Raw genomic sequence first — 25,036 nt, forward strand, 5'->3', positions numbered from 1 at the left:
AAATTATTTTTAATAAAATCTAAGCATAATATTTTCTTCAAATTCATGAAAAAATTAATTAAAAAATACTATACTTTAATTTTATTAATTAAAAAATATTAATTAATTTTTTAAGAATATTATGCTTAGATTTTAACGAAAATATTATGCTTAGATTTTAAGAAAATATTATTTTTTTCTTAACGTATAACTCAAACCCGACCCAAACACGACCCGACCCAACCCATTGTTTTAGTCAAAAATCGGCCGTTGACCGTTAGTTTTTAACGAAAATGTTGATGGAGGACCAAAATGATCAAAATTCCATATGTGCAGGACCAAAATGATCAAATGTCCATATGTGCAGGACCAAAAAATCCAAAAGATAATGTTGACCGTTAGTTTTTAACGGAAATATTGACGAAGGACCAAAATGATCAAATGTCCATATGTGCAGGACCAAAAAATCCAAAAGATAATGTTTAGGACCAAAATCGTAAAATGACTATATGTTCAGGACCAATTTAGGCATTTACTCTATATATTATTCCTTCGTCTAGAGGGTAATAAAATCATGAGCTAATATTTGAGATCGCACATTCGAGATAAGTTTATTTTTTGGTCATTTAATTTGTAATATTTAATAATCTATGATATTACACTCTATATATATAGATTTTATTTATATAGTATCAAAATAAAAGCATGAAAATTAAGTTCTGGTAAATATATAATGTACATGTATGTATTGGGACATGATCCTGGAAGCATTTAATAGTCGACCATCCAAATGTTGCATTTGACATTTCAAAGCATCCACAATTAAAGTCTTATTTATTTCTTTATTTTTCAAATTAGATAAGTGAATCACACACTAAACAAAATTATTAATGTCACATTTCATTATAAAATCGAGGTATAGAATGAGATTTATATTGTATTTATTTTTTCACCAATATTCTTTCACATTTCCTAAAACTCATATTGTGTCAAAGTGAGATTTTAAATCAATGTGTGATTATGCAATATCAAAACATATTACACTATTATATTTTATTGAAGAATGTAATATAGTATTTTAGAATATAGAACACCTTAATTATTTCATAAAAAAATACTACTACTGTATTAAGGAATTAAATAGGCGTATTGAAATTTGAGACTGAGTTGGGCCCGACAACCCAATACTCCAACAACGTAATACTATCACAAGGAATAAGCCCAATAGGCGGCCTTCTTCCCCCTAAAAAGACGCATGAATCAATTCCCCTCAGTTCCCCAACAATAAAATTTATAGCAAGTATATAAAATAGAAATCCATATAAGAGTTAGTAATTTTTTTGGAGTGATGGCTATACAATTCATTTGACGGGGAAAGGTGCGAATACGCAAATTCACATTAAATATTTTTGGCTGTAAATGATAAACTTATTAAATGTGTTGGCCACAAATAAGAATCAAAACCAGTGAGTGGTTATAGTGAAAATTTTAAAAAATGAGAATTTTGAGAATTGAAAATCATATTAGTTTTCTGATATCAGTGGACATCACCAAAAAAACAGTTACTGATATTGAGTCCGAAATTGATATTTAAGATTCGGCGAACTGATATTGAGTAAAAAACTACATATATTTTGTGATTTCAACTGGTATCTATGTATTTGCGAAATAATATAGTTTTGTGTTCTGACTTTAAAAAGAATTCTGTCATGATCCATCCTCTCTATTTTAAAAGGAAATTATGTCAAATTAATATAGAAAGAATTGTAAACAGTTTATAAAATTAATATAAGTAGAAAAAATATTATGTAACATTTGAATTGTTATATAGAATAAAGTAATTATGCAAATTGAATAAAACTAAAAATAATATAAATATAAAGTTTAATATGTATTTTGAAATAAATCAAATTTAGAAATCAATTTGATAATTATTTGTAAAATCAACCCGTAAGGAGTAAGGACTAACTAAGAATATCACCCTAATTATTATTTCTGCCGCCCACGCCGAATTTATGGAGTGACACTCACTACTCTACTCTAATAAAAAAGTGAAAATAACAATTTAAGAAAGTCAAACTTTTAAAAATTAGCTAGCTAGATTTGGATGAGACCTAAATTAATTAACACTAAGATTTTGATAAAGTGAGATGGTGTGAACAATCTTTTATTTCGACTTTAAGAAAGAGCAATGCAGAAGCATCTTCCTAATTTACCGGTCATTATGGCCATGTATCACATTATACCACGTTCTTGTCTTGAAATTTGCGATCTTCTCTGTTATCTCAACAATCTGTGCTTGTTGGCCCGGGTTGTAAATCCGAGTAGAATTATAGCCATAGTAGAGGAAGACTCACCAAAATTTAGGCCATCCACAATAGGAATAGCCCAGCAATAGCCCAGCCATTGCCTAGCCACTGCCACATCATCAGCACTAAAAATCCTCCTGCCACATCATAAATAGCCCAGCCATAGCCTAGCCACATCATAAATAGCCCAGCCACATCAATAGCCACATCAGTAATAACAATTATATAAAATGACATAATTAACAATCACACAATATACGGAATTTAATTTACGAGACATATACGAGAAACATTAATAATACTATTAAAAATTTAAAAAGTACAATAATTTAAAAATATTACAATAATTAAAAAAAAGTACAATAATTAAAAAAAGTACAATAATTCACTCCTCGTCGTCGTCGTCATCTCCTCCGTCGCTGTCGCCACCATCGCCTTCGCCTCCGTCGCCGTCGCCTCTACTCCTGGCAGCTTCCCTCCGTGCCGCCTCCAAATCCTCCTGCATGCTCAGGAGCAATGTTTGAAGCAAACTCTTCTCCACGGGGTCCACCGCTGCCCGCCATTCGGCCATCGTCTTGACCATCTGAGCGCGCGTTTGTTGACGCGCGAAGAATTTGAGATCCGCTGTGGATTGGCCAAGGGGGGATGCTGACTGGACCTCCTGTGAACCCCCGGCGACCCCCCTCGCCTCCCGTTGAGCCCGCCTGTGCCCAACCGGGCCAGTACGACGAGCAAACGAACGAGGGGTCGGGACCTCCTGGGCCGTCTCAGGGAGGTCGTGGGAACCACCGCTACTGCCGCTGAAATCACCAGAATAGTTCAGCCGTTGCTTCTTCGGCCAGCTAGAGTCGACACCTACTCGGAACTTCTCGGAGTCGTTCAGCACAAGATAGCAGTTCCAGTAGGTGAAGTCCTTGTACACCCCCTTCAGGGGGAAGGCTTTCTCCGCTATCCTCCTGCAGTCGTCCTCAGTTTGCCCACTGCTCATCATGCGGAGGGCGTTGGTGTACAAGCCCGAAAATCGGGAGACCGCAACCCTGATTCGGGGGAGTTTGAGACGCGCTACTCCCTGAAGTAGGCTCGTTGTTGAGATCCATTTACCGTTGTTGATCTTGTATAGAAATTTAGATAGAGAGAGTACTCGTTAATACAAGGGGTGCGAATGAAAATGACAAGCAAGTCGCGTATATATAGTGTTTCGGAAAAAAAAAAAAAATTCGCCCTAGGCGGTGCGTTAGGCGATCCGGACGCTGCAATAGCGCCTAGCGGATCGCCTAGCGCACCGCCTAGCGCCGCGGAACCGCCGAGCGCTAGGCTGTTTTTTATCGCGAAATCCGCTAGGCGGTTGCAATAGATAGCCTAGCGCACCGCCTAGCGCCGGCGCTCGGCTAGGCGGTGCGCTAGGCACTATTGTGGATGCTCTTATAAAAGCAACACATGCGATAAGTGTTCATAAAAATAACAAAATACTACAGATCACATTGTTAGAAAAATAAGCGCATAAAATACAAAGAGCAAGAAAAAATGAGATTGTCTGTGGGTGGCATTACCAGGCCAGGGTCCTTCCGCAAACTATATTAAGGATTTGTATTATTAGATAACTATGTTAAAAATATGTGTAAACCTATGACTTTTATAGTCGATACCAGTGGCAGAGCATGAATCAATTTAGAAGAGGCAAACATAGTATTTCATCTGTCTCAGAGTAAATGTCATCACACTTTTCTTTTTAGTTAACATTTCCTTTCATAGAAACAAGTTGTCTCTCACATCAATATATAAAAGTATATTTTCTCTCACTATGTAAAATACAAAACAATATCTCCTAAACTCCAATGTCATTGCCCAAATATGAAATCTATTATGGGTCGGAGGGAGTTAGAGTTTAAAATGGGACGTGCACTTATGGAAGAAATTGAAAATTCGAAAACAAATTGCAGAACAAAATGGTATAAATAAAATATATTGAGGGTGAGCATTTGCCCCTCATACTCCTTAAAGTGTCTCCTCCCATGGTCCATACTCTATCTATTATAATCGACGAAATTATCTAGAACATAATGAATATAATATTTGTACAAAAATAATAAAACAAAACAAAATAATTGTAAGTTGAGTGGAGGAAACCTTCTTTTGGTAAGACTAATTTTGTACCGATAGGTTTCATGTCAGAAGCCTACCCAAACTTGCGGAAACAACAGAATCCTTAAATCGAACCAAACACAATCGAGTAACTATATAATACACCCACTAGGTTATACAGATCTCGAGGTTCATCACCTCAAACTTGATCTAAGAAGTAAGTAACTATATATTTTATCATTGTTGACTTTCATTCATGACCAAAACCATCTATAAATAGGATCCACCACACACCGCAATACATCACCACGCTCAAAGCAAAACCCTAATTAAAAGCAATGGCTACTTCCCTCCAAACCCTAATTTCTCTTCTCTCCGCCACAGCCATAATCCTCACCGTGGCAACCGCGAAGCGTCCGCCCCCCAAAGAGACGGTCTCCTTCTCGTACGATTTCCACGGTGTCCAACCATCTGGCGTGACCTTACAAGGCGACGCCAATTTCCCATCCCAAGACTCTTACCTCCGCTTAACCAAAACCGACTATTCCGGCAACGCAGTGGAACTCAGTGTCGGCCGAGTCTTGTACACCAAGCCAGTCCCATTTTGGGGGAGACGCGGGAAAGCCAGCTTCGAATCCACCGTGAAATTCATCATCACACCCAACACCAACTACGAGTACCCACCGGCCGACGGCCTAGTCTTCTTCATCACGGCCCCCAACTCCACCGTCAACGAGCCCGGTGGCAGCTTCGGAGTCTTTGATCAATCCGGCAAAAACCCCTTGGTTTTCGCAGTGGAATTCGACATCTTCATCAATGAAGATTTCGATCCAAACTATCGCCACGTGGGGATCGACATCCAGTCTCAGGTATCCAGCAACACTACCGCGGTCGACGACGCGATCGTCGGTCAGGCGGTGACTGCCACCATCAACTACGATGCAGCCACCAATTTGATTAGCGTTCGTGGCAGCGCCGGTGGAAAGGCTTTTGAGGTGAGCTATGTGTATGATTTGAGCTCGTTTCTTCCTGAGCAGGTTCAGGTCGGAATCTCCGGCGCCACAGGAGGATTATCCGCCATTCACGACCTCATCTCTTGGTCTTTCACTTCCACCATGGGGCGCAAGAAGCACAACTGAGATCTTTTCCTATTTTAGTTTGTGTCGCAAATAAGGACTATAGAGATGGAGTATGCTCTAAATAAGTCAGGAATGATATAAAATGTAATGTGTTTCTTTTCATAAAATTTTATTTGTTTCGTAATGTATTTGTAAAATGCTGATGTCATTAAGAAATGTGCATGACTATGTTACCAATAATAGTAGTATATCTTCGATGGTTGTATTATTCATACATGCCGTGGTCATCGAGTACACTCATTAGGCTTCGGCTTATTAGCAAAAACGCATGACACGTATTGCATAAAATTCCAATACAAAAGTCGAATGATAGTTTAACTCTTTCAAAATATGGGTGCGTACAATGAGTGGGAATGTTACTGATGGGGTACGGACTAAACAAGCCCAACAGCAGTGACGGCCCATCAGCCCAAAGCCCAAGGAAGAGTATGAGTTCGGCATTACCAAAGAGTTCGGCCTCAGCCTACAGCTCGGTAAAAGCCAACCAATCAAGCTCTGCTCTCAAGTCGGCACCAAGCTCTCAGATCGGCAACCAAAGCAGTTCGGTCTCAGTAAGAGTTCGGCCTCAGCCTACAGCTCGGCAAAAGCCAACCAATCAAGCTCTGCTCTTAGGTCGGCATCAAGCTCTACTCTCAGATCGGCAACCAAAGCAGTTCGGTCTCAGTTTTCGACCGAACAAGGAGTAAGTGGACCCATGCAGGATTTCCACGACTTCCAACATACCCACTACCACGTGGCGTCAACTCAGGCCACGATCTTAGGCCATGACCTACACGACCTCCACGACCTAGAGTGATGATGTAAGCCACGATCTTAGTTCAATGTATAAATAGAACTAAGATCAGATAGACAAGGGTTAGAAGCTCTCTAGAGAAAAAGTCATATAGCAAGTCTGTGTTGTAAGCTGTAATTCGCAGATCAAGCAATACAAACCTGCCCCCATTTCTCCCCGTGGACGTAGATTTACCTCAGTAAATCGAACCACGTAAAATTCTCTGTGTCGTGATCTGTATTTTCCTGCATTTACTAACATCAGAAATTCGCGGAATCATCACTGGCGCCGTCTGTGGGAACCAGAGAACAAAATTTGTGATAAAGCGAATTTTTGATCCATTTTTTCCACCCAAAAAATGCATACCAGATCGCAGAGTACCCGTTTTCCCGCCCGTGAGAACCAGGAGGAAGCCAATCCACCCCACAGGTCTGGAAAACAGCCTAGGGATAAATCCACCACCAGTTCTCATGGCGAAGGAACAAGCCGCTCCAAAAATCGTCCCACCGAGTCTTCCCAGCAGCCTGATTTGAATGAGGCTGTCAAGCTGTTCTTGGCTGAGAAGCAGGATGAGTTCTTAGCCTTCCTGCAAAAGAGCCAACAGCCGAAGATGAAAACGGTAGATTCTCCTTCCTCGTCCAGACATGAAAGTCACTACCGCAGTAGTACCGTGTCTTCCAGGAAGAAGAATCCTCAACCCCGACACATTCCTGTTCCTCCTCGGTACCGGAATCACAGGAGATCTCCATCTCCTCCATACCGAAGAGATGTCGGGTTCGCTATGTACGGAGCATTGAAGACTCCGTTCTCGGACGATATCACCCGAACTCCCCTTCCACAGAACTACCGAACTCCGTCGATAACCTATGACGGACTCGTGGATCCTCATGACTTCCTGGGACGCTATCAGCATAATATGGCGAACCAAGGTCTCAATGAGGTCCATATGTGCAAGCTGTTCCCCGAGCTGCTCATCGGGAACGCCAGAAGGTGGTTCGACAGCCTTCCTCAAGGCAGCATTAGATCCTACCGAGATCTAATGGATGCTTTCCACAGGAGGTTCTTTCAGAAAGCGGAAGCCCGAAGCACTTCGGCTCAGCTGCTTTCTATACGTCAAGGTCGCGACGAAAAGATCAGCGACTTCCTGACGAGATTCCATAAGGAATGCCTACAAGTAGATAATCTCAATGATCTACTTGTCATTTCGGCATTCCAAAATGGAATCCTGCCCGGAGCTCTCTACAGAAAGCTCGTGGAATGCAGTCCGCAAACAGCTCAAGAGATGTGGGACATTGCGGACCAGTTCTCCCGAGCCGATGAGGCAGACCGTCGAAAACGGTCTTTAGACAGCTCATCTAGAGGAGACGAAAAGAAGCCCGATCATAGCGATCAGAGGCTTCCTCGCCGAACACCTTCCCCACCAAAGGAGGGATAGCGGTCATCCGAGGTGATCGAAAAAGAGCAAGTGTGTTCGCAGATTGCACTTAAAAGTGCCGAGCAATCAGTTCGGCACCATCAAGCATAGCAATCACAGCAGCCGGAGTCAGAGGCAGGCGAAATGACCGAAGTCACACCGGAGCCGAACTCAATGGTGTACGGCACTGAAGCTGTGATTCCGGTTTAGATTGGCATACCCAGTCCCCGAACTCAATTTCTCCTCAGAAATGAATGGTGACGGACTGAGAGCCGAACTAGATCTTGCCGAGGAAAGAAGAGAATTAGCCTGCATAAAAGCAGCCAAGTACAAGGAGCAAGTAGCCCGGTATTACAACCAAAGGGTGAAGAAGCTGCAATTTCAAGTGGGAGATCTCGTCTTGAGAAACAACGAAGTAAGCCGAGCAGAAAAGCTGGGCGAACTCGAACCCACATGGGAAGGTCCATATCGGGTGTCAGAAGTCCTCGGCAAAGGGTCTTACAAATTGACTCACGTGTCAAGAGCACAAGTACCCCGAACATGGTACGTTTCCAACCTCAAAAAGTTCCATTTGTAAGAGACAGTCCGGTCAATGTGCTTTCTTTGGTTTGCTTGGTCTTTATTTGTCTCTGTGCGTTTTGTCTGTGTGTTTTGTCTGTTTCGGTACGTGTCGTCTCTTACAAATGTTACTGAGGTATCTTGTTCTTCGAAGGCTGATCCCCTTCTTAGAACATATATAAGCCAACGATTGTGAGTCAAAGCTTCTACAGAAGATACAAGACCACAATTCAGCTTAAACAAGCAGTTCGTCTGAAACGAGCTGCAACAAGCCAACGATTGTGCGTCAAAGCTTCTAAAGAGGATACAAGACCACAATTCAGCTTAAACAAGCAGTTCGTCCGAAACGAGCTGCAACAAGCCAACGATTGTGCGTCAAAGCTTCTAAAGAGGATACAAGACCACAATTCAGCTTAAACAAGCAGTTCGTCCGAAACGAGCTGCAACAAGCCAAAGATTGTGTGTCAAAGCTTCTAAAGAGGATACAAGACCACAATTCTGCTTAAAAATCAAGCACTTCGTCTGAAACGAACTGCAACAAAAGTCCGATTCTCGCGATAAAACTTGCCTGAATTACGACTAGGGAAAGTCCGATCCACGCGATAAAACTCGCCGAATTAGGACGACCAAGTTCGGTCAAAGCAGTTTACCTCATAAGACCGAGGACGACCATGTCTAGTCAAAGAGGTTTACTGCATAAGACCACTTCGGTTAACTGGGAAAGTCCGATCCACGCGATAAAACTCGCCGAATTAGGACAAGGGAAAGTTCAATCCCGGCGACAAAAATCGCCAAATTAGAACACAAGACGAGTCCGGTCAAAGATGTTTATTTCATCAGACCAAAGACGAGTCCGGTCAAAGATGTTTATTTCATCAGACCAAAGACGAGTCCGGTCAAAGATGTTTATTTCATCAGACCAAAGACGAGTCCGGTCAAAGATGTTTATTTCATCAGACCAAAGACGAGTCCGGTCAAAGATGTTTATTTCATCAGACCAAAGACGAGTCCGGTCAAAGATGTTTATTTCATCAGACCAAAGACGAGTCCGGTCAAAGATGTTTATTTCATCAGACCAAAGACGAGTCCGGTCAAAGATGTTTATTTCATCAGACCAAAGACGAGTCCGGTCAAAGATGTTTATTTCATCAGACCAAAGACGAGTCCGGTCAAAGATGTTTATATCATCAGACCAAAGACGAGTCCGGTCAAAGATGTTTATCTCATCAGACCAAAGACGAGTCCGGTCAAAGATGTTTATTTCATCAGACCAAAGACGAGTCCGGTCAAAGATGTTTATTTCATCAGACCAAAGACGAGTCCGGTCAAAGATGTTTATTTCATCAGACCAAAGACGAGTCCGGTCAAAGATGTTTATTTCATCAGACCAAAGACGAGTCCGGTCAAAGATGTTTATTTCATCAGACCAAAGACGAGTCCGGTCAAAGATGTTTATTTCATCAGACCAAAGACGAGTCCGGTCAAAGATGTTTATTTCATCAGACCAAAGACGAGTCCGGTCAAAGATGTTTATTTCATCAGACCAAAGACGAGTCCGGTCAAAGAAGTCTACTTCATAAGACCGAGGACAAGTACGATGAAATTTTTTCGCTAAGCTGTAAATACCCAGTGTTAGAAGCGAAAAGAAAAACAAAATTTCATTTTCAAATCTTGTTCGGCACACAACTCCGCTACCCTACAAGATGGCATTACGCTATTACAAAGGACTATTCTACTGTCCAGGGTTGCTAAAGTTGAGCCATCTATTCACAAAATCCTCGTGAAGCTGAGTTCGGGCGTTCCAGGCAGCTGCAGAATAAGCAGGTCGACGAGATGCCCTAATCGACCTGCCACCTCTTCTCTGAGCCCGGGAAGCCCTAGCACCTCGGCGGCGAAGAGTCTCTTCACGAAGCATTTGCCGATCTTGCTCACTCATAACCACAGCTCCTCTGCGAACTTCAGTCCGTCCTCGACTTGACGTCTCCGGTTGTCCCTGAGTTCGTTGCTGACTTGGAGTAGGGTTTTGAGCAAGTGAATCAGAGGTTTGAGCTGGAGTACTAGCATCTGTTGGCGGGAAATGCCGGAGGAATCTCTCAATTGAGGGACGCCGGGCAAGAACTATGTCGTACCGAGAGGCCCAGCGCCGCAATGATGTCACGATTTGTTGGCAAGCCGAACTCTCCAGCGCATTGTTCCTCCGGAGTACATTATATTCCTCCCACAGTTCGTCAACTCGACTCTGAACATCTGATATGGTCATTCCCCCGCGCACACGGATGTAATCCTCGTACGCAGTCCTCTCAGCAATGGTCGTATTCAGCTCGGCCTCCAGATCATTCTTATCGGACTCTAAGTCCTTATTATCGGCATCCAGCTTCACTAAACGAGCCAGAAGCTCGTCATTCTTCGTCTGATCGGCTATAGCTCTTCTCTCAGCTTCGTCCAAAGCCGAAGAGTACAGCCGTTTCCAGTGAAGTATCTCCATCTCCTTGGGTACAAAGCAGCTATATTAGTTCGGCAGCTGTACCGAGCAGATAGTAAAATACAACAGGAATAAAGGCGAGTACGAAAAGCTATACGAAGACAAGTGTAGAGAATTTTTCATTCACAAGGAAAATTTTTTTTTTACACTAGGGCTTCAAGGCCATTTTACAAGGAAGAAACTAGACTAAGAGAAGGGAGACGAAATCATACTCCGCCAGCTTCGTCTCCGGCTCCTCGGTCTGGTACAGCTTCTTTCTCCTGGGCTACCTCAGCCTCGGCCTCGCCTCCTGCCGGCCTCGCCTCCGCCTCCTGATCGGCCTCCTTCTCCGGATGCCCGGCCCGCTCGACTTCGGCCTCCAGCTCCAGCGGCTCGGCCTCACCCTCTCCGTTGTAAGTCGAAGCGGGTGAAACGGGTCCCACAGAGGCAAAGATAGCCTCCAGGTTCTCGTCCCGATCAGCTCGACAACTCCGGACTCGGTCTGCAGAAAGCAGGACCGAGGATGAAGCGAGCTCCTCAAGGAGCGGCAGATTCTGAAGCCGAGCTGCTATCTCTCGGCTGTACAGAGGTAGCACGACGTCGGCCCCCTGCTCGCCCTTATCGGCAATTAGCCTTACCAGACTACCGACAAAGGCCGAGAACTGGCTGTTCAAAAAGAGTTTCTCCGTGTAAACACGGAGACCCTCTCCTTGGGCAACCACGGCGGCAGCATCACTCCGTTTCGTCTGCTCTCGCTGGATGACGAGCTGGTTCTTGGCAAACTGAGCTTCATCCTGGGCCGAAATCCTAGCAGCTCTGGCTTTCTCAAAGTTTGCCTCAGCCTGCTCGGCCCGGTGACAAGCAGCCACCAACTTCCTCTGCATCTCAGCATAGTCGTTGGACGCTTTGGAGAGCTCGACGGCGACGAGCTTGGAGAGCATATCGTTCCTCTGAAAATGGATAAGGAAAAAAGTCAACAGAGGGCACCAAAAATACAGGACAGAAGCCAAGCCAAAGAATCAAGAAGACAATTCACCTCGGCGAAGTCCGTGGGCCATAAAAATGGCTCACAGATATGCTCCGAAGGAGGCGCCAAGACCACGTCTTTCTCTGGCGCTCTCGGGGGCTTCTGGGTCTTCCCCTTCCTACTTGCCGAAGTCGACTCCGGCTTCTTTGGACCCGAGGAAGTCTTTTGCCTCTTCGGATTGTTCTCGGCATCAGGCGCCGAGCTGGTAGCCTTCTCTCTCTCCGGCTCCTTGGACTCCGAAGATTTTCGGGTAGCCTTGTTCAGCATGTACACTGCCAAAAAGCAAGAAAGCAAGGTTAGTTTTCTTCGTTAAAGCAGTAGAGCATAAAGATAAAGAGAAATCCTCACCCTCGGCCTCTTCGTCCGAAGACGAGATGTCGAACACGACGTCGCCCTTGACGAGCTCAGACTCCGTGTATTGTTTCCTAACTATGGGAATCTTGTTGAGCTCGCCATCGAGCTCGTCCAACGGTTCAGGCCGAGGATGACGGATAACGGACTTCGGCCCTCTCCAGGGAAAACTAGGAGCCGCAGTCCTATTATAAAAAAAGAAGCGATTTTGCCATTTCGGCCATTTGGTTTTACAAAAGGCCCTAAAAGGCTGTAAAGGGACCAAGTAAAACCAAGATCCCTTCCTTTTAAACTGGAAAAAATTAAGGATTGCCCTCAGAGACAGATCCTTATCTAGCCTACGCAGTTCGGCAGCAAAAGCCGATAAGTGCCTCCAAGAGTTCGGAGTCACCTGACCTAAAGGGAGTTGAAAAAAATCTAGCAACTCTACAAAGGCAGGGGGAAGGGGGAAACGAAGCCCGCATTCTAAGCCGGCTTCGTAGACGGTGGCGTAACCTTCCGGCGGCGAGTCCGCCCTATAAAGGTCGTCGGGAATCGCAACCTTCCCCCCAGGAAAAGAGTATTTTTCGTGAAGGGATATCACAGTATCCTTACTCAAGATACTGTGAAAATACTCTACGGTCTTCTCCCCGGATTCTTTCCGGCTAGAAGACCCCTTACCCCCTTCACCACCGCTACCAGACTCAGACGAAGAAGAAGCAGACATGGTCCTTACTCTTTGCAAAATCTGAGGAAATTTTTGAAAGCGGAAGAAAATCTTTCACGCAAAAGATAGAGAGTGCAGAAGAAGCCAATAGCAAAGGTGTTCAAACGATGAAGAAGGGAGGTATTTATCAGATTCGGCGAAGATTTCAAAATCGTCACACCGTTTCGAATCCCACCTTTTCAGGATTCAACGGCCGGATTTTACTGTCGCATTTAATGCAGTCACGTGCACGGCACGTCCCCTGACGTCAGCCTCCCCCGTACCTTTATCCAGAATGCCGAAGTGACTCGCTTCGCCGAAGTGATTCACTTCGTCTTTCGGGGGGGGTAGTGATGGGGTACGGACTAAACAAGCCCAACAGCAGTGACGGCCCATCAGCCCAAAGCCCAAGGAAGAGTATGAGTTCGGCATTACCAAAGAGTTCGGCCTCAGCCTACAGCTCGGTAAAAGCCAACCAATCAAGCTCTGCTCTCAAGTCGGCACCAAGCTCTCAGATCGGCAACCAAAGCAGTTCGGTCTCAGTAAGAGTTCGGCCTCAGCCTACAGCTCGGCAAAAGCCAACCAATCAAGCTCTGCTCTTAGGTCGGCATCAAGCTCTACTCTCAGATCGGCAACCAAAGCAGTTCGGTCTCAGTTTTCGACCGAACAAGGAGTTAGTGGACCCATGCAGGATTTCCACGACTTCCAACATACCCACTACCACGTGGTGTCAACTCAGGCCACGATCTGAGGCCATGACCTACACTACATCCACGACCTAGAGTGATGATGTAAGCCACGATCTTAGTTCAATGTATAAATAGAACTAAGATCAGATAGACAAGGGTTAGAATCTCTCTAGAGAAAAAGTCATATAGCAAGTCTGTGTTGTAAGCTGTAATTCGCAGATCAAGCAATACAAACCTGCCCCCATTTCTTCCCGTGGACGTAGATTTACCTCAGTAAATCGAACCACGTAAAATTCTCTGTGTCGTGATCTGTATTTTCCTGCATTTACTAACATCAGAAATTCGCGGAATCATCAGTTACCTTAGTTTTATTATTCGCACGTTTAGTAGTTGAATTCAAATCCACTTGGGATTGTTTGCTAGCCAATTACTGACAAAACACTACTTAAAGAAAGAGATACTTTATTAAAATAGCGAAATTAATATCAACACATGCCTCATAAACATCACCTTAAATTTGCATAGACCATAAAATTTAGACATCAAACCCAAAATCCATAGGTTACCCCGAATAACTCAACAATTTGATAGGGTTATGATTGAAAATCGATGAAAAAAAAGAAAAACAACAATTCAAATGACCCTATATCGAATAGATATGAAATTACTAGAATAAATATATCAATTAAAAATACCATAACAATTTTCTAGTCCAATTGACAGGGCGGATTAGCCCTAAACCGAAAGTTAGGGTTGATGTTCGCAATTTATACTTGAAAAAATTGTAACCCAAATGACTCGTAACCGAATAGTCCAATAACCAGATTAGGTAGGCCCAAACCTGAACGCATTGACCTGATTGACATCCCTACCTAAAAGCAAACACAAGTTTGAAAAGAATCCAAATCCTAAATGGAAAAATGAAAAGACAAGATAAAATACTAAGATGTCTAAAAGCCTTAAATCAAATGAATTCTGGCCATCGACACAGAGGTAGGGGCGGATCCAAGGCTAGACATTGCAAAGTATTCTCCTTTTATTGTCATTTACATAAATATTTTTTTCACTTACATTCGCAAGAATATAATTTCGCCCGTCCAATTTTATTTTCAAGTAGAAAAATTAAATTCCTTTTGTACATTTATAAAATCATGGCTTCGTCCCACACAAGGTACTTAAGTATACTCCCTCTGTCCTCCATTATGCGTCTCAAATTTTCATTTTGGTCGGTTTCATATTAATTGTCCTAATTCACTTTTACTAGTTTTGGTAATGAACCTCACCTTCCATTAACTCATTTTCCCCTCACATTATATTACTCACTCCGTCCCCTAAAAATAGAAATTGTTCCTTTTTGGTCCATCCCCTAAAAATAAAACTTTCCTTTTTAGGAATATTTAGCTCTCTAATGAGGTGGGACCCATTTTCCACTAACACACTTTTCTTAATATCTCTCTCTTACTTTACTAATTTTACATTAAAATTTGTGTCGTTTCAAAGGTCCCAATTTTTGGGGGGCGGAGGAAGTACAAAACTATGAGTAATGCATAACCCTATTATGAAATCTAACGACAACTTACTTTTTTAATTTTCAAATGAGCTAAAGTAGCTAGGCATAAACATTCGGGTTTCGGTTCGGTTTTTTGCTCAAACCGAACAGAACCCAAAAAACTGAGTTCAAATCAAAATTGAAACCGAACGGAACCCGAAAAATTCAAAAAACCGAAACCGAAATATCGAAAACCAAACTTCAAATCGAACTAAACCGAAAAACCCAAATTATATAAAATTTTAAAAAATCGAAAAACCTAAATTCCGAAAAAAAACATATATCTATATATATTTTATATGGTATAATATATAATATATTATATATATTATATTAATTTAATATAGTACATTTTATTTTTTTATATATTATATTAACATATATAAAATATAATAATATATTAAATTAATAGAATATATGTAATATATTATATTATATTAAGATACAATTTGGTTTTTCAATTTTTTAATTTTATTTTACCTAACCGAACTGAACTGAAGAATAAAAAATTTTATACTCCCTCCGTCCCTCTCTGAGCGGAGCATATCTAATTTGGCACGAGATTTTATGTAGTGTTGGTTTGTGAGTAAGTAAAGAGAATAAAGTAAGGGAGATGGAAAAAGTAGAGAGGGTGGTGTTTCTATATTTAGAAATGTGTCATTTAGAGTGAGACATTCTAAAAAGAAAAATATGGACGGATGAAGTATTTTTTAAATCGAATTGAACTGAAAAAAAAAACAAATCGAATTTCAAATTTTGATTTGATTCGGGGCTGATATTCGTTTTTTTTCTCTATCCCTAAAAAGTAGCATATTTAGTAGTAGTAGTTATAGTAAAAGGAAATCAAAGTTTTAGGGGTTGACTTCCACCCCACAATAAAATTTTTGAAATCGTTTCATTTATTCTTTTTATTCCTAAAACCGGTTTATGCACGTGAAATATAAAAATTTCAAAACCTGAAATAAATGAGTTCAGATTGTTATTATTAAGGTTCTGTATGTGTAACTAAATTTAAATATGGCAAGTTGACCAGTACAAGTTGCTAATATTTATATTGATAAAGTTTTAATAAATCAATTAAAAAATTGAAAGAGTAATTAACTTCTTCAAATAACTAATTTAAAAAACTTCCCCTTTACGATTTTGGATTATAGAATTATTAGATTTTTTTCATTCGTGTTTTGGTACCTCAAACTCGTTAATGCAACACCACAATTTAGTAGTAAATGAATTTATATGAAGTTATTACGATGGAATGATTTTTTTTGTAGTGCCTAAAGAAATCCAGTGTCTCCAAACGTCCATTTTATATATTTCCCCAAATATCAGTCAGCAATAAAACAGAAACCTTTCTCAAAACCGTAATACTACCTACGATCCCTTAAACATAACAATTATTCTCTTTGGATCCATCCCATAAATTATTCACATTTTCCATTTTCAAATTTTTTCCCTCTAATCAAGTAAGACTTATTCTCCATTAACAATAATTTAATAACTTTTATTTTACCAATGTTCAATAAAACTCGTATTAATTCAAAATTGCTATTTTTAAAAGACAAGATAGTAGATAACATCTTGAAACCTTTCTCGTTGAAATCTAGTGTCATGGAGCTAAGTATATGTTGGAATATAGGAAATATATTGGAGGAGTATTTTAGTTTGGAGGAAATATTTGAGGGGACAATGGGTGGAATATGTGGGAAATGTTTTAGGAGAAATTGGTGATGTGGGAAAACAAGGGAACACTCTTTATTTCTCAAATTCTCTCAACCTCTCAACTTTTTCAACTTATACAAAATGTTACAACTCACCCCTATTTATAGGCATCACAACTCATTCTAGAATTCTCTACTTAATTCTTTTTATATTCTAAATATCTAGAATTTTCTCCTAAAATATCTAGATTATTTTAATGCCTACTAATTCTAGAGAATTCTACATAATATCTATTCTAGAGAATTCTTGATAATATCTAGATATTTATCATATCTAGATAGTTCTACTACAAAATCAAGTTTAATTATTTTATTCCAACACCCCCCCTTAAACTTGATTTGTCATTCCGAGCAATGTCCTGATCTTGATAAAGTCTTCATGATTGAGTGGCTTTGTGAAAATATCGGCAACTTGATCCTGCGATTTCACATACTCGACTTGAATCTCTTGATTTGCAATGCATTCTCTGATGTAGTGGTAGCTGGTGTCGATGTGCTTGCTTCGGTTGTGGAATACTGGATTTTTGGAGAGCGCAATGGCCGACTTGTTATCCACACAAATAGTTGTTGGCTCCTTTTGTGGCCACCCGAGCTCCGATAGTAAACTCCTGAGCCAAATTGCATGACAAACACTGAAGGTGGCAGCCACATATTCGGCTTCGCAGGTTGATAATGTGACAATGGGCTGCTTTTTAGACATCCAAGTGAAGGCAGTGTCTCCCATATAGAACACATATCCACTTGTACTCTTTCGGTCATCAGTGTCTCCAGCCCAATCACTATCACTTGAAGTGGGTAGTGGTTGGATTCTCCATGTAGCGACTTACGAGCCCTGTAGCGTACAATATATCCGGCCTTGTGCAAGTTAAGTACCGTAGGCTTCCAACCAAGCTCTTGTATAGTGTCGGATCCACCTTTTCTCCTTTGTCGTTCTTAGATAGCTTGACCCCGCACTCTACCGGTGTATTGATTGGTTTGCAATCCTCCATTTTGAATTTCTTCAAAATCTCCTTTGCATAGTGTTCTTGTGTGATGAATACTCCATCTTCAAGTTGCTTCACTTCCACACCGAGGTAGTATGCCATCAGCCCAATGTCCGTCATCTCAAATTCGTCAGTCATGGCCTTCTTGAATTCCTCGAACATGCTTGGATTGTTTCATGTGAAAATGAGATCATCCACATACAAGCACACTATTAAGACATCATTTCCTTTACTTTTCACATAGAGTGCATGTTCATGTGGGCATTTGGTGAAGCCGTTATCTTCAAGATACTTGTCGATCCTGCTATTCCATGCCCTTGGTGCTTGCTTTAGCCCGTACAAGGCTTTCTTCAACTTTAGAACTTTATCTTCTTGGCCATTCACCACGTAGCCATCAGGTTGCTTGATGTAGACTTCTTTATCAAGGAATCCATTCAAGAAAGCCGACTTTACATCCATTTGATAGATCTTCCATCTATTTTGAGCTGCAGGAGAGAGTATTAGTCTAATAGTTTCTAGGCGAGCAACGGGAGCAAATACCTCATCATAGTCGATTCCGGCTCTTTTACTATATCCTTTTGCGACGAGTCTTGCTTTATATCTTTCAACTTCACCATTGGAATTCTTCTTAATTTTATATACACACTTAACTCCAATGGCCTTGTGTCCCTTTGGTAGTGTCACCAACTCCCACGTATCATTCTTCTCTATAGCCTTAATCTCTTCATCCATTGCGACTCGCCAATTTTTACTTTCTGCAGCTTCTTTATAGTTGACTGGTTCACAATTAGCAAATAAGCAGAATAAGGTAAGATCTTCTAACCTTTCAGTGTCGTCATACACTTCAGCCAAATTTCGTGCGCGTTGTGTGGCTCTTTCGTTCAAGAAAGATGGCGGCGAGCCTCCAACAGATGTAGCAGGAGATGCAGGTGGAGTTGTTTGTTCTTGTTGCTCCTTTCTTATTTGCTCGTCTATTCTTGGATCTCCAAATGGAGGTATGGAAGTGGTGTCATTGTCCGAGCCGAAATCCCATACTCCTTCTTCATCGAACTCCACGTCTCGGCTAATCATTGTTTTCTGCGAAGTTGGATCATATAGCTTATAGCCTTTAGTGTTAGAGTCGTACCCGATGAAGATGAATGGCTTGCTTTTGTCATCGAGTTTACTCCTCGTTTGATCTGGTACATGCGCATAAGCTTTGCTCCCGAACACTCTCAAGTGAGCGATCCCTGGCTTTCTTCCGTTCCAAGCTTCTTGAGGAGTCATTCCCCACACACTTCTAGTTGGAGACCGATTAGACAGGTATACAGCGCACGCCACCGCTTCTGCCCATAGCTCCTTGGGCAAATTCTTCATCTTTAGCATACTCCGAGTCATCTCAACGATAGTCCTGTTCTTTCGTTCGGCCACTCCATTCTGCTGGGGGGATCTTGGAACCGTTAATTGCCGCCGAATTCCTCTTTCTTTACAAAATTCTTGAAACTCCCCGGATGTGAATTCTCCACCTCGATCGGTCCTCAATGCTTTGATCTCTAGACCGCTTTCCTTTTCTACGGCAGCCTTGAACCTCTTGAATGCATCAAATGCTTCTGATTTCTGCTTCAAGAAATATACCCACGTCTTTCTTGAAAAATCATCGATAAATAGGAGGAAATAATTATTTTTACCGAGGGAACTTGGCTTGATTGGTCCACACACGTCTGCATGGATTAACTCCAATGGTTTCTGAGCTCTCGAACTTGACTCCTTTGGGAATGGCTTTCTGAAGTGCTTCCCAACTAAGCATCCTTCACAGAGTTGATCGGGGTGCTTGATGGGCGGTAATCCTCGTACCATTTCTTTATTTGATAGCAATTTTAAGCTACCAAAATTCAGGTGCCCAAATCGAAGATGCCACAACCAAGACTTATCTTTGTAGCATGCTTGAAGACACTTCACCACATCATTTTGCACATTTAATAAAAACATTCTATTCTTGGACATTGGCACTTGGGCGATCAAATTATTTTTGCCATCTCTTATTGAAAGGCTATAATCCTCCATATGAATATTATAACCTTTTTCTAAGAGTTGTCCAAGACTCAAAATATTATTTTTCATATTGGGCACGTAATATACGTTAGAAATAAAATCATGAGCTCCATTCTTCAAACGAATTAGTATCTTGCCTTTCTCTTTAACTGGAATTTTAGATTCATCACCAAAGGAGACGTTACCACTTACTGATTCATCAAGCTCCACGAACATGCTTCTGTTCCCGCACATATGATTGCTCGCTCTTGTGTCGAGGTACCATGTATCATCTTTTCTCCCAGCTTCTCCTTTATAAGCTAGAAGGACACAACCATTTTCTTCATTCGTATTCTCCACGTAATTAGCCTTCTCTTCAACTTTTGATTTTGCATCTCTGCACTCGGAAGCATAGTGCCCATATCTATGACAATTGTAACACTTTATTGAAGATTTATCGTACCTCGACTGTGGGGAACTCCTTCCTCGTCCCTTATTTGGGAACTCCTTTCTTTCTTCATAGTTCGAAAAATATCCTCGTCCACGTCCACGAGCATATCCTCGGCCACGACCGCGCTCTTGTCTTTGTCCGCGACCTCTTCCTTGTCGACCACCACCACTGCCCGAACTTTCTTCCTTCTCATTTGGGCTCACTTGCAACTTTAAAAGTTGCTCCTCAATTTCCTGTTTCTTCTTTTGTTTCTCCTCATATGCTTGTAGCGATCCCAATAAGTGATCGATACTCATTTCCTCTAAATCTTTTGTTTCTTCAATTGTAACTACTATATGCTCAAAATTAGGATTTAGAGAACGCAATATTTTTTCCATAATTCTAACATCCTCCAATTTTTCACCATTTCTTTTCATTTGATTTGACACCGCCAAGACTCTTGAAAAGTAATCCGAAATTGATTCGGACTCTTTCATATGCAAAGATTCAAATTCTCCTCTTAAAGTTTGGAGACGTACCTTCTTTACTCGATCCGCTCCAATACACGAGATTTGGAGCTTCTTCCACGCTTCTTTGGCGGTGCTTGCACTCGAGATCTTCTCGAAATCGTCGTAACCTAGAGCTTGGTAGATGAGATAGAGAGCCTTCTTGTCTCTCTTTCTCGCATCTCGCAATCTATCCCTTTGTTGTTGGGATAGAGCGGTCTCATCTTGTGGCTCCTCATAGCCACTCTCCACGATCTCCCAAACGTCATGGGCTCCCAATAACGCTTTCATCTTAATACTCCAATTATCGAAATTGCTCTTATTGAGCATGGGGACTTGGAACGACGGCAAGTTAGCCATGCTATAGGTAGGAACTTATGGCTCTGGTACCACTTTGTTGGAATATAGGAAATATATTGGAGGAGTATTTTAGTTTGGAGGAAATATTTGAGGGGACAATGGGTGGAATATGTGGGAAATGTTTTAGGAGAAATTGGTGATGTGGGAAAACAAGGGAACACTCTTTATTTCTCAAATTCTCTCTTAACCATGTTTAAAATCTAACCGAACAAAATCCACATATAGTTAAATAGGATTTCTAACATTAATATTACACACAAAATAATTATATAATCCCCACTAGCTAGTACAGATCTAGAGGTTCATCACCTCAAACTTGATCTACGAAGTACGTAAATATACTCTCTTAATATTATTGTTAACTTTCATTCTTGGGCAAACAAACTACTCCATCCGTCCCACAAGAATATGCGCTCTTTCCTTTTTAGTCCGTCCCACAAGATTATGCACTTTCTAATTTTAGAAAAAATTTTCTCTCTAATAAGGTGGGACCCATTCTCCAAGATCAAATACTCCCTCCGTCCACTATGTAAAGAACCCTTTTGCCATTTTGGTTTGTCCACGATTTATAGAACAATTTACTTTATTTCACTTTTAGTACGCGGATCTCACATCACATCAACTTTTTACACTCACAATCTAATACTAAAACTAATACTACTTTAAATGAGTCACACATTCCACTCACTTTCTCCCTTTACTTTTCTTCACAAAGTCAAAATAATTTCTTAAAACCCGTGCCGAGTCAAAATGACTCTTTAAATAGTGGACGGAGGGAGTATTTTAATTACATTTTCTCTCTACATCTCTCTTACTTTACCAATTTTATATTAAAACTCAATGTGCATATTCTTTGGGGACAGAGGGAGTATTAACTAAAAAAAGCTACAGCGATCCACCGCCACATTCAAAACCGCCACATTCAAAAGAAGAGAAATTAGGGTTTGAATTCAAACCCTAATTTAATTCCCTTCAAACCCTAATTTCTCTTCTTTCCACCACAGTAGTGGCGGCCGCCACACTTCCACGACCTTCTTCTCCTACGTTTTGTGTATGAGTATATTAACATGTTACTTATAATAGAACAATCGAAAAAAACATTAAAGCTACTTATAATAGAATGGAGAAAATAAACTTATACCAATTTATCGTATATTATCAGTCAAAGTAATTGCTAGATTTTATGTCAGAGCTAACCAAACTTACGGAAACAATAGAATCCTTAAATCAAACCAAACACAGTCCTCCTAATAACTAACCATTTCTTACAATAACAATAAACACAAGTAATTATAAAATGCACCCACTAGCTAGTGCACATCTCGAGGTTCATCACAAAAAATTTAGTATTATTAAGGAGTACGTAACAGTATTATTGTTTACTTTCATACATGAGCAAACACTAGTATAAATAGGAGCACTTCATTCCATCACCACCACACTCAAAGCATAACCCTAATCAAAAGCAATGGCTACTTCCCTCCAAACCCTAATTTCTCTTCTCTCCACCACAGCCTTAGTCCTCACCGTGGCAAGCGCGAAGCGTCCGCCCCCCAAAGGGATGGTCTCTGTTAAGGACCTAAATCCTCAACATCGATATCCACACAAAATCAAGGGCGCGAGATCAGCCTCGTCGGCAACCTTAGGAGATGTTTCTTGTTTGCTACTCAATTGAGCAAAAAAATGATAATTTCATATATTGATTGAATAAATAAAGTGATAACAATAACTCCTATTTATAATGCTATTGACTTAATGAACAAGAAAAACAAAGATATAGAAAAAGATATGCAAATCCCTAATATATCTAAACTAAATAATAATAGTATAAGACTCGTATCAGTCTCCTTCTCATACGATTTCCACGGTGGGGAACAAACTGGCCTAACCTACCAAGGCGACGCCCATTTCCCATCCCAAGACTCTTACCTCCGCCTAACAAAAACCGACTATGCTGGCAACGCAGTGGAAGACAGCGCCGGCCGTGTCTTGTACACCGAGCCCGTACCATTTTGGGAGAAACGAGAGAAAGCTAACTTCGAATCCACCGTGAAATTCATCGTCCCACCCAACACCAATTACGAGTACCCACCGGCCGACGGCCTCGTCTTCTTCATCACGGCCCCCAACTCTACAGTCAAAGTGCCCGGTGGCAACTTCGGAATCTTTGATGAATCCGGCGAAACCCCCTTGGTTTTCGCAACGGAATTCGACATCTTCATCAATGAAGATTTCGATCCAAACTATCGTCACGTGGGGATCGACATCCAATCTCGGGTATCCAGCAACACTACCGCCGTCGACGATGCGATCGTCGGTCAGGCGGTGACTGCCACCATCAACTACGATGCAGCCACCAATTTGATAAGAGTTCGCGGCAGCGCCGGTGGAAAGGCTTTTGAGGTGAGCTAGGTGTATGACTTGAGCTCGTTTCTTCCTGAGCAGGTTCAAGTCGGGATCTCTGGCGCTACTGGAGGATTATCCGCCATTCACGACCTCATCTCTTGGTCTTTCACTTCTACCCTGGGACGCAAGAAGCACAATTGAGATCTTTTACTGTTTGTTAAGGCCTTATTACCTCAACGTGATCGGCGGCGGGGTTGCGCGGCGATCCAACGATAACTCCGGCGTCCTACACAGGATCGGCGGCGTCTTCTAGCAGCGGCTGTGCGCGGAGGATTCTCCGTCGGGCAGCGGCGAACTAGGTTTAGATAAACTCACGTATTTTGTGGGCAAATATTGTAATTCTTATTCATCCGTAACTTGATAAACAAAGCCCTATTTATAGACTAAGGACCCTAGGGTTGGTTCGACTTCTAAACCTAATGCATCTCGGGAAAGAACCAACAAAGAAAACCCGAAACGGAGCTTATAGATATGCTCGACTCATTAAAATAACTAAGTTACCAAAATAAGAAAGACATAAAAAGGAAATAAAATCTAAAAGGAAAAAGAGAATCCTAATTCTACTTCGCGACGTAATCGCCGAATCGGAGAGGCGCGCGCCGAACTCTTCTTCCCCTTGTTGTCGCGACCGACGTCTGCATGTCGTTCTCGCCTCTCGCTGATCTTCCCTCCGATCTCTCGACGTCGCCATGCAGATTTTCGGCGTCGCCATGCAGCTCGGCATTGTGCTCTTCGGCGTCGCGCAGCTCGGCATCGTGCAGCTCGGCGTCGCGCAGCTCGGCGTTGTGTTGATGCGGTGGTTGCCTGGGAATCGTATCAACTCCCCCCTCCATAGCAACCTCCTTGTCCTCAAGGAGCACATTTGGAAACTTGCGCTGCACTAGTTCCAGCGGTTCCCACGTCGGCGACTCAGTTCCATCGGACCAACGAACCAACACATGCTCCAAGGGTCGATCATCGTGCCATAACATGCGTCTGTCCAACACCCGGACCGGATAGACAACCGGCCGATCTCCAAAGAATTCAGACGGCAGGTCCATGCCCATTCCTGAGTCGTTGCCTGCCACAAACGCGCGAAGGAGGCTCACATGAAATACGTTGTGGATCCTACTCCCTTCCGGCAAGCGCAATCGATATGCAACTGGTCCAATACGCTCTAATACCTCAAACGGGCCATAGTAGCGACGAGCTAGCTTGGCCGACCGTGGACGAGCCACCGAGTGTTGCCTATATGGTTGGAGCTTCAATAGGACCAAGTCACCCACCTTAAACTCCAAGTGGCGACGATGTTTGTTAGCGGATTCGCGCATACGCTGCTGTGCGCGTTCCAAATTTCGCCTTAACTCCACCAATAACTCCCCTCGTTGGCGTATCAATTCCGCCGCCTCCGGTGGCGTCGACCTCGAAGGTTCCGCAAAAATCAAGCTCGGTGGGTCCCGGCCATAGAGGGCCTTGTACGGAGACATTCCCAAGGCCGCATGATGGAAACAATTCAAAGCCAGCTCCGCCCAAGGTAGAAAATTTGACCACTTGGATGGACGATCGGCAGTGAACGCTCGCAGATACTGCTCCAATCCCCTGTTCCGTACCTCCGTCTGACCGTCCGAT

The 25,036-nt window shown here is 42.1% G+C and overlaps 3 protein-coding genes across 3 annotated transcripts; 2 read left to right on the forward strand and 1 right to left on the reverse strand.

Moving 5' to 3' along the window:
• The first annotated feature begins 4,708 nt into the window (after window positions 1-4,708).
• LOC121754767 (agglutinin-2-like) lies at window positions 4,709-5,509 on the forward strand. The gene has a single exon (XM_042150077.1). The coding sequence runs from the start codon at window positions 4,709-4,711 to the stop codon at window positions 5,507-5,509; it is 801 nt and encodes a 266-aa protein (XP_042006011.1).
• A 14,078-nt stretch (window positions 5,510-19,587) lies between these two features.
• On the reverse strand, window positions 19,588-21,022 carry LOC121754768. Its single transcript, XM_042150079.1, has 2 exons — window positions 19,835-21,022; window positions 19,588-19,638 (listed from the first exon to the last, which is right to left on the reverse strand). The coding sequence occupies exons 1-2, from the start codon at window positions 21,020-21,022 to the stop codon at window positions 19,588-19,590; spliced, it is 1,239 nt and encodes a 412-aa protein (XP_042006013.1).
• Window positions 21,023-22,490: 1,468 nt separating this feature from the next.
• On the forward strand, window positions 22,491-23,434 carry LOC121754769 (agglutinin-2-like). The gene is made up of 2 exons (XM_042150080.1): window positions 22,491-22,566; window positions 22,866-23,434. The coding sequence occupies exons 1-2, from the start codon at window positions 22,491-22,493 to the stop codon at window positions 23,432-23,434; spliced, it is 645 nt and encodes a 214-aa protein (XP_042006014.1).
• Window positions 23,435-25,036: the final 1,602 nt, after the last annotated feature.

This window comes from Salvia splendens, chromosome 11, assembly GCF_004379255.2.
Source record: "Salvia splendens isolate huo1 chromosome 11, SspV2, whole genome shotgun sequence".
NCBI lineage: Eukaryota > Viridiplantae > Streptophyta > Magnoliopsida > Lamiales > Lamiaceae > Salvia > Salvia splendens.

What these genes read in the sequence shown, in the direction of transcription:
- LOC121754767 (XM_042150077.1), top strand. Translation starts at nt 4,709, where the DNA reads ATGGCTACTTCCCTCCAAACCCTAATTTCTCTTCTCTCCGCCACAGCC.
- LOC121754768 (XM_042150079.1), bottom strand. Translation starts at nt 21,022, where the DNA reads ATGGCTAACTTGCCGTCGTTCCAAGTCCCCATGCTCAATAAGAGCAAT. An exon ending in CTCATGATTTTATTTCTAAC is followed by an intron (nt 19,639 to 19,834) that starts GTATATTACGTG and finishes AGTGTCTTCAAG; the next exon opens with CATGCTACAAAGATAAGTCT.
- LOC121754769 (XM_042150080.1), top strand. Translation starts at nt 22,491, where the DNA reads ATGGCTACTTCCCTCCAAACCCTAATTTCTCTTCTCTCCACCACAGCC. An exon ending in CACCGTGGCAAGCGCGAAGC is followed by an intron (nt 22,567 to 22,865) that starts GTCCGCCCCCCA and finishes GACTCGTATCAG; the next exon opens with TCTCCTTCTCATACGATTTC.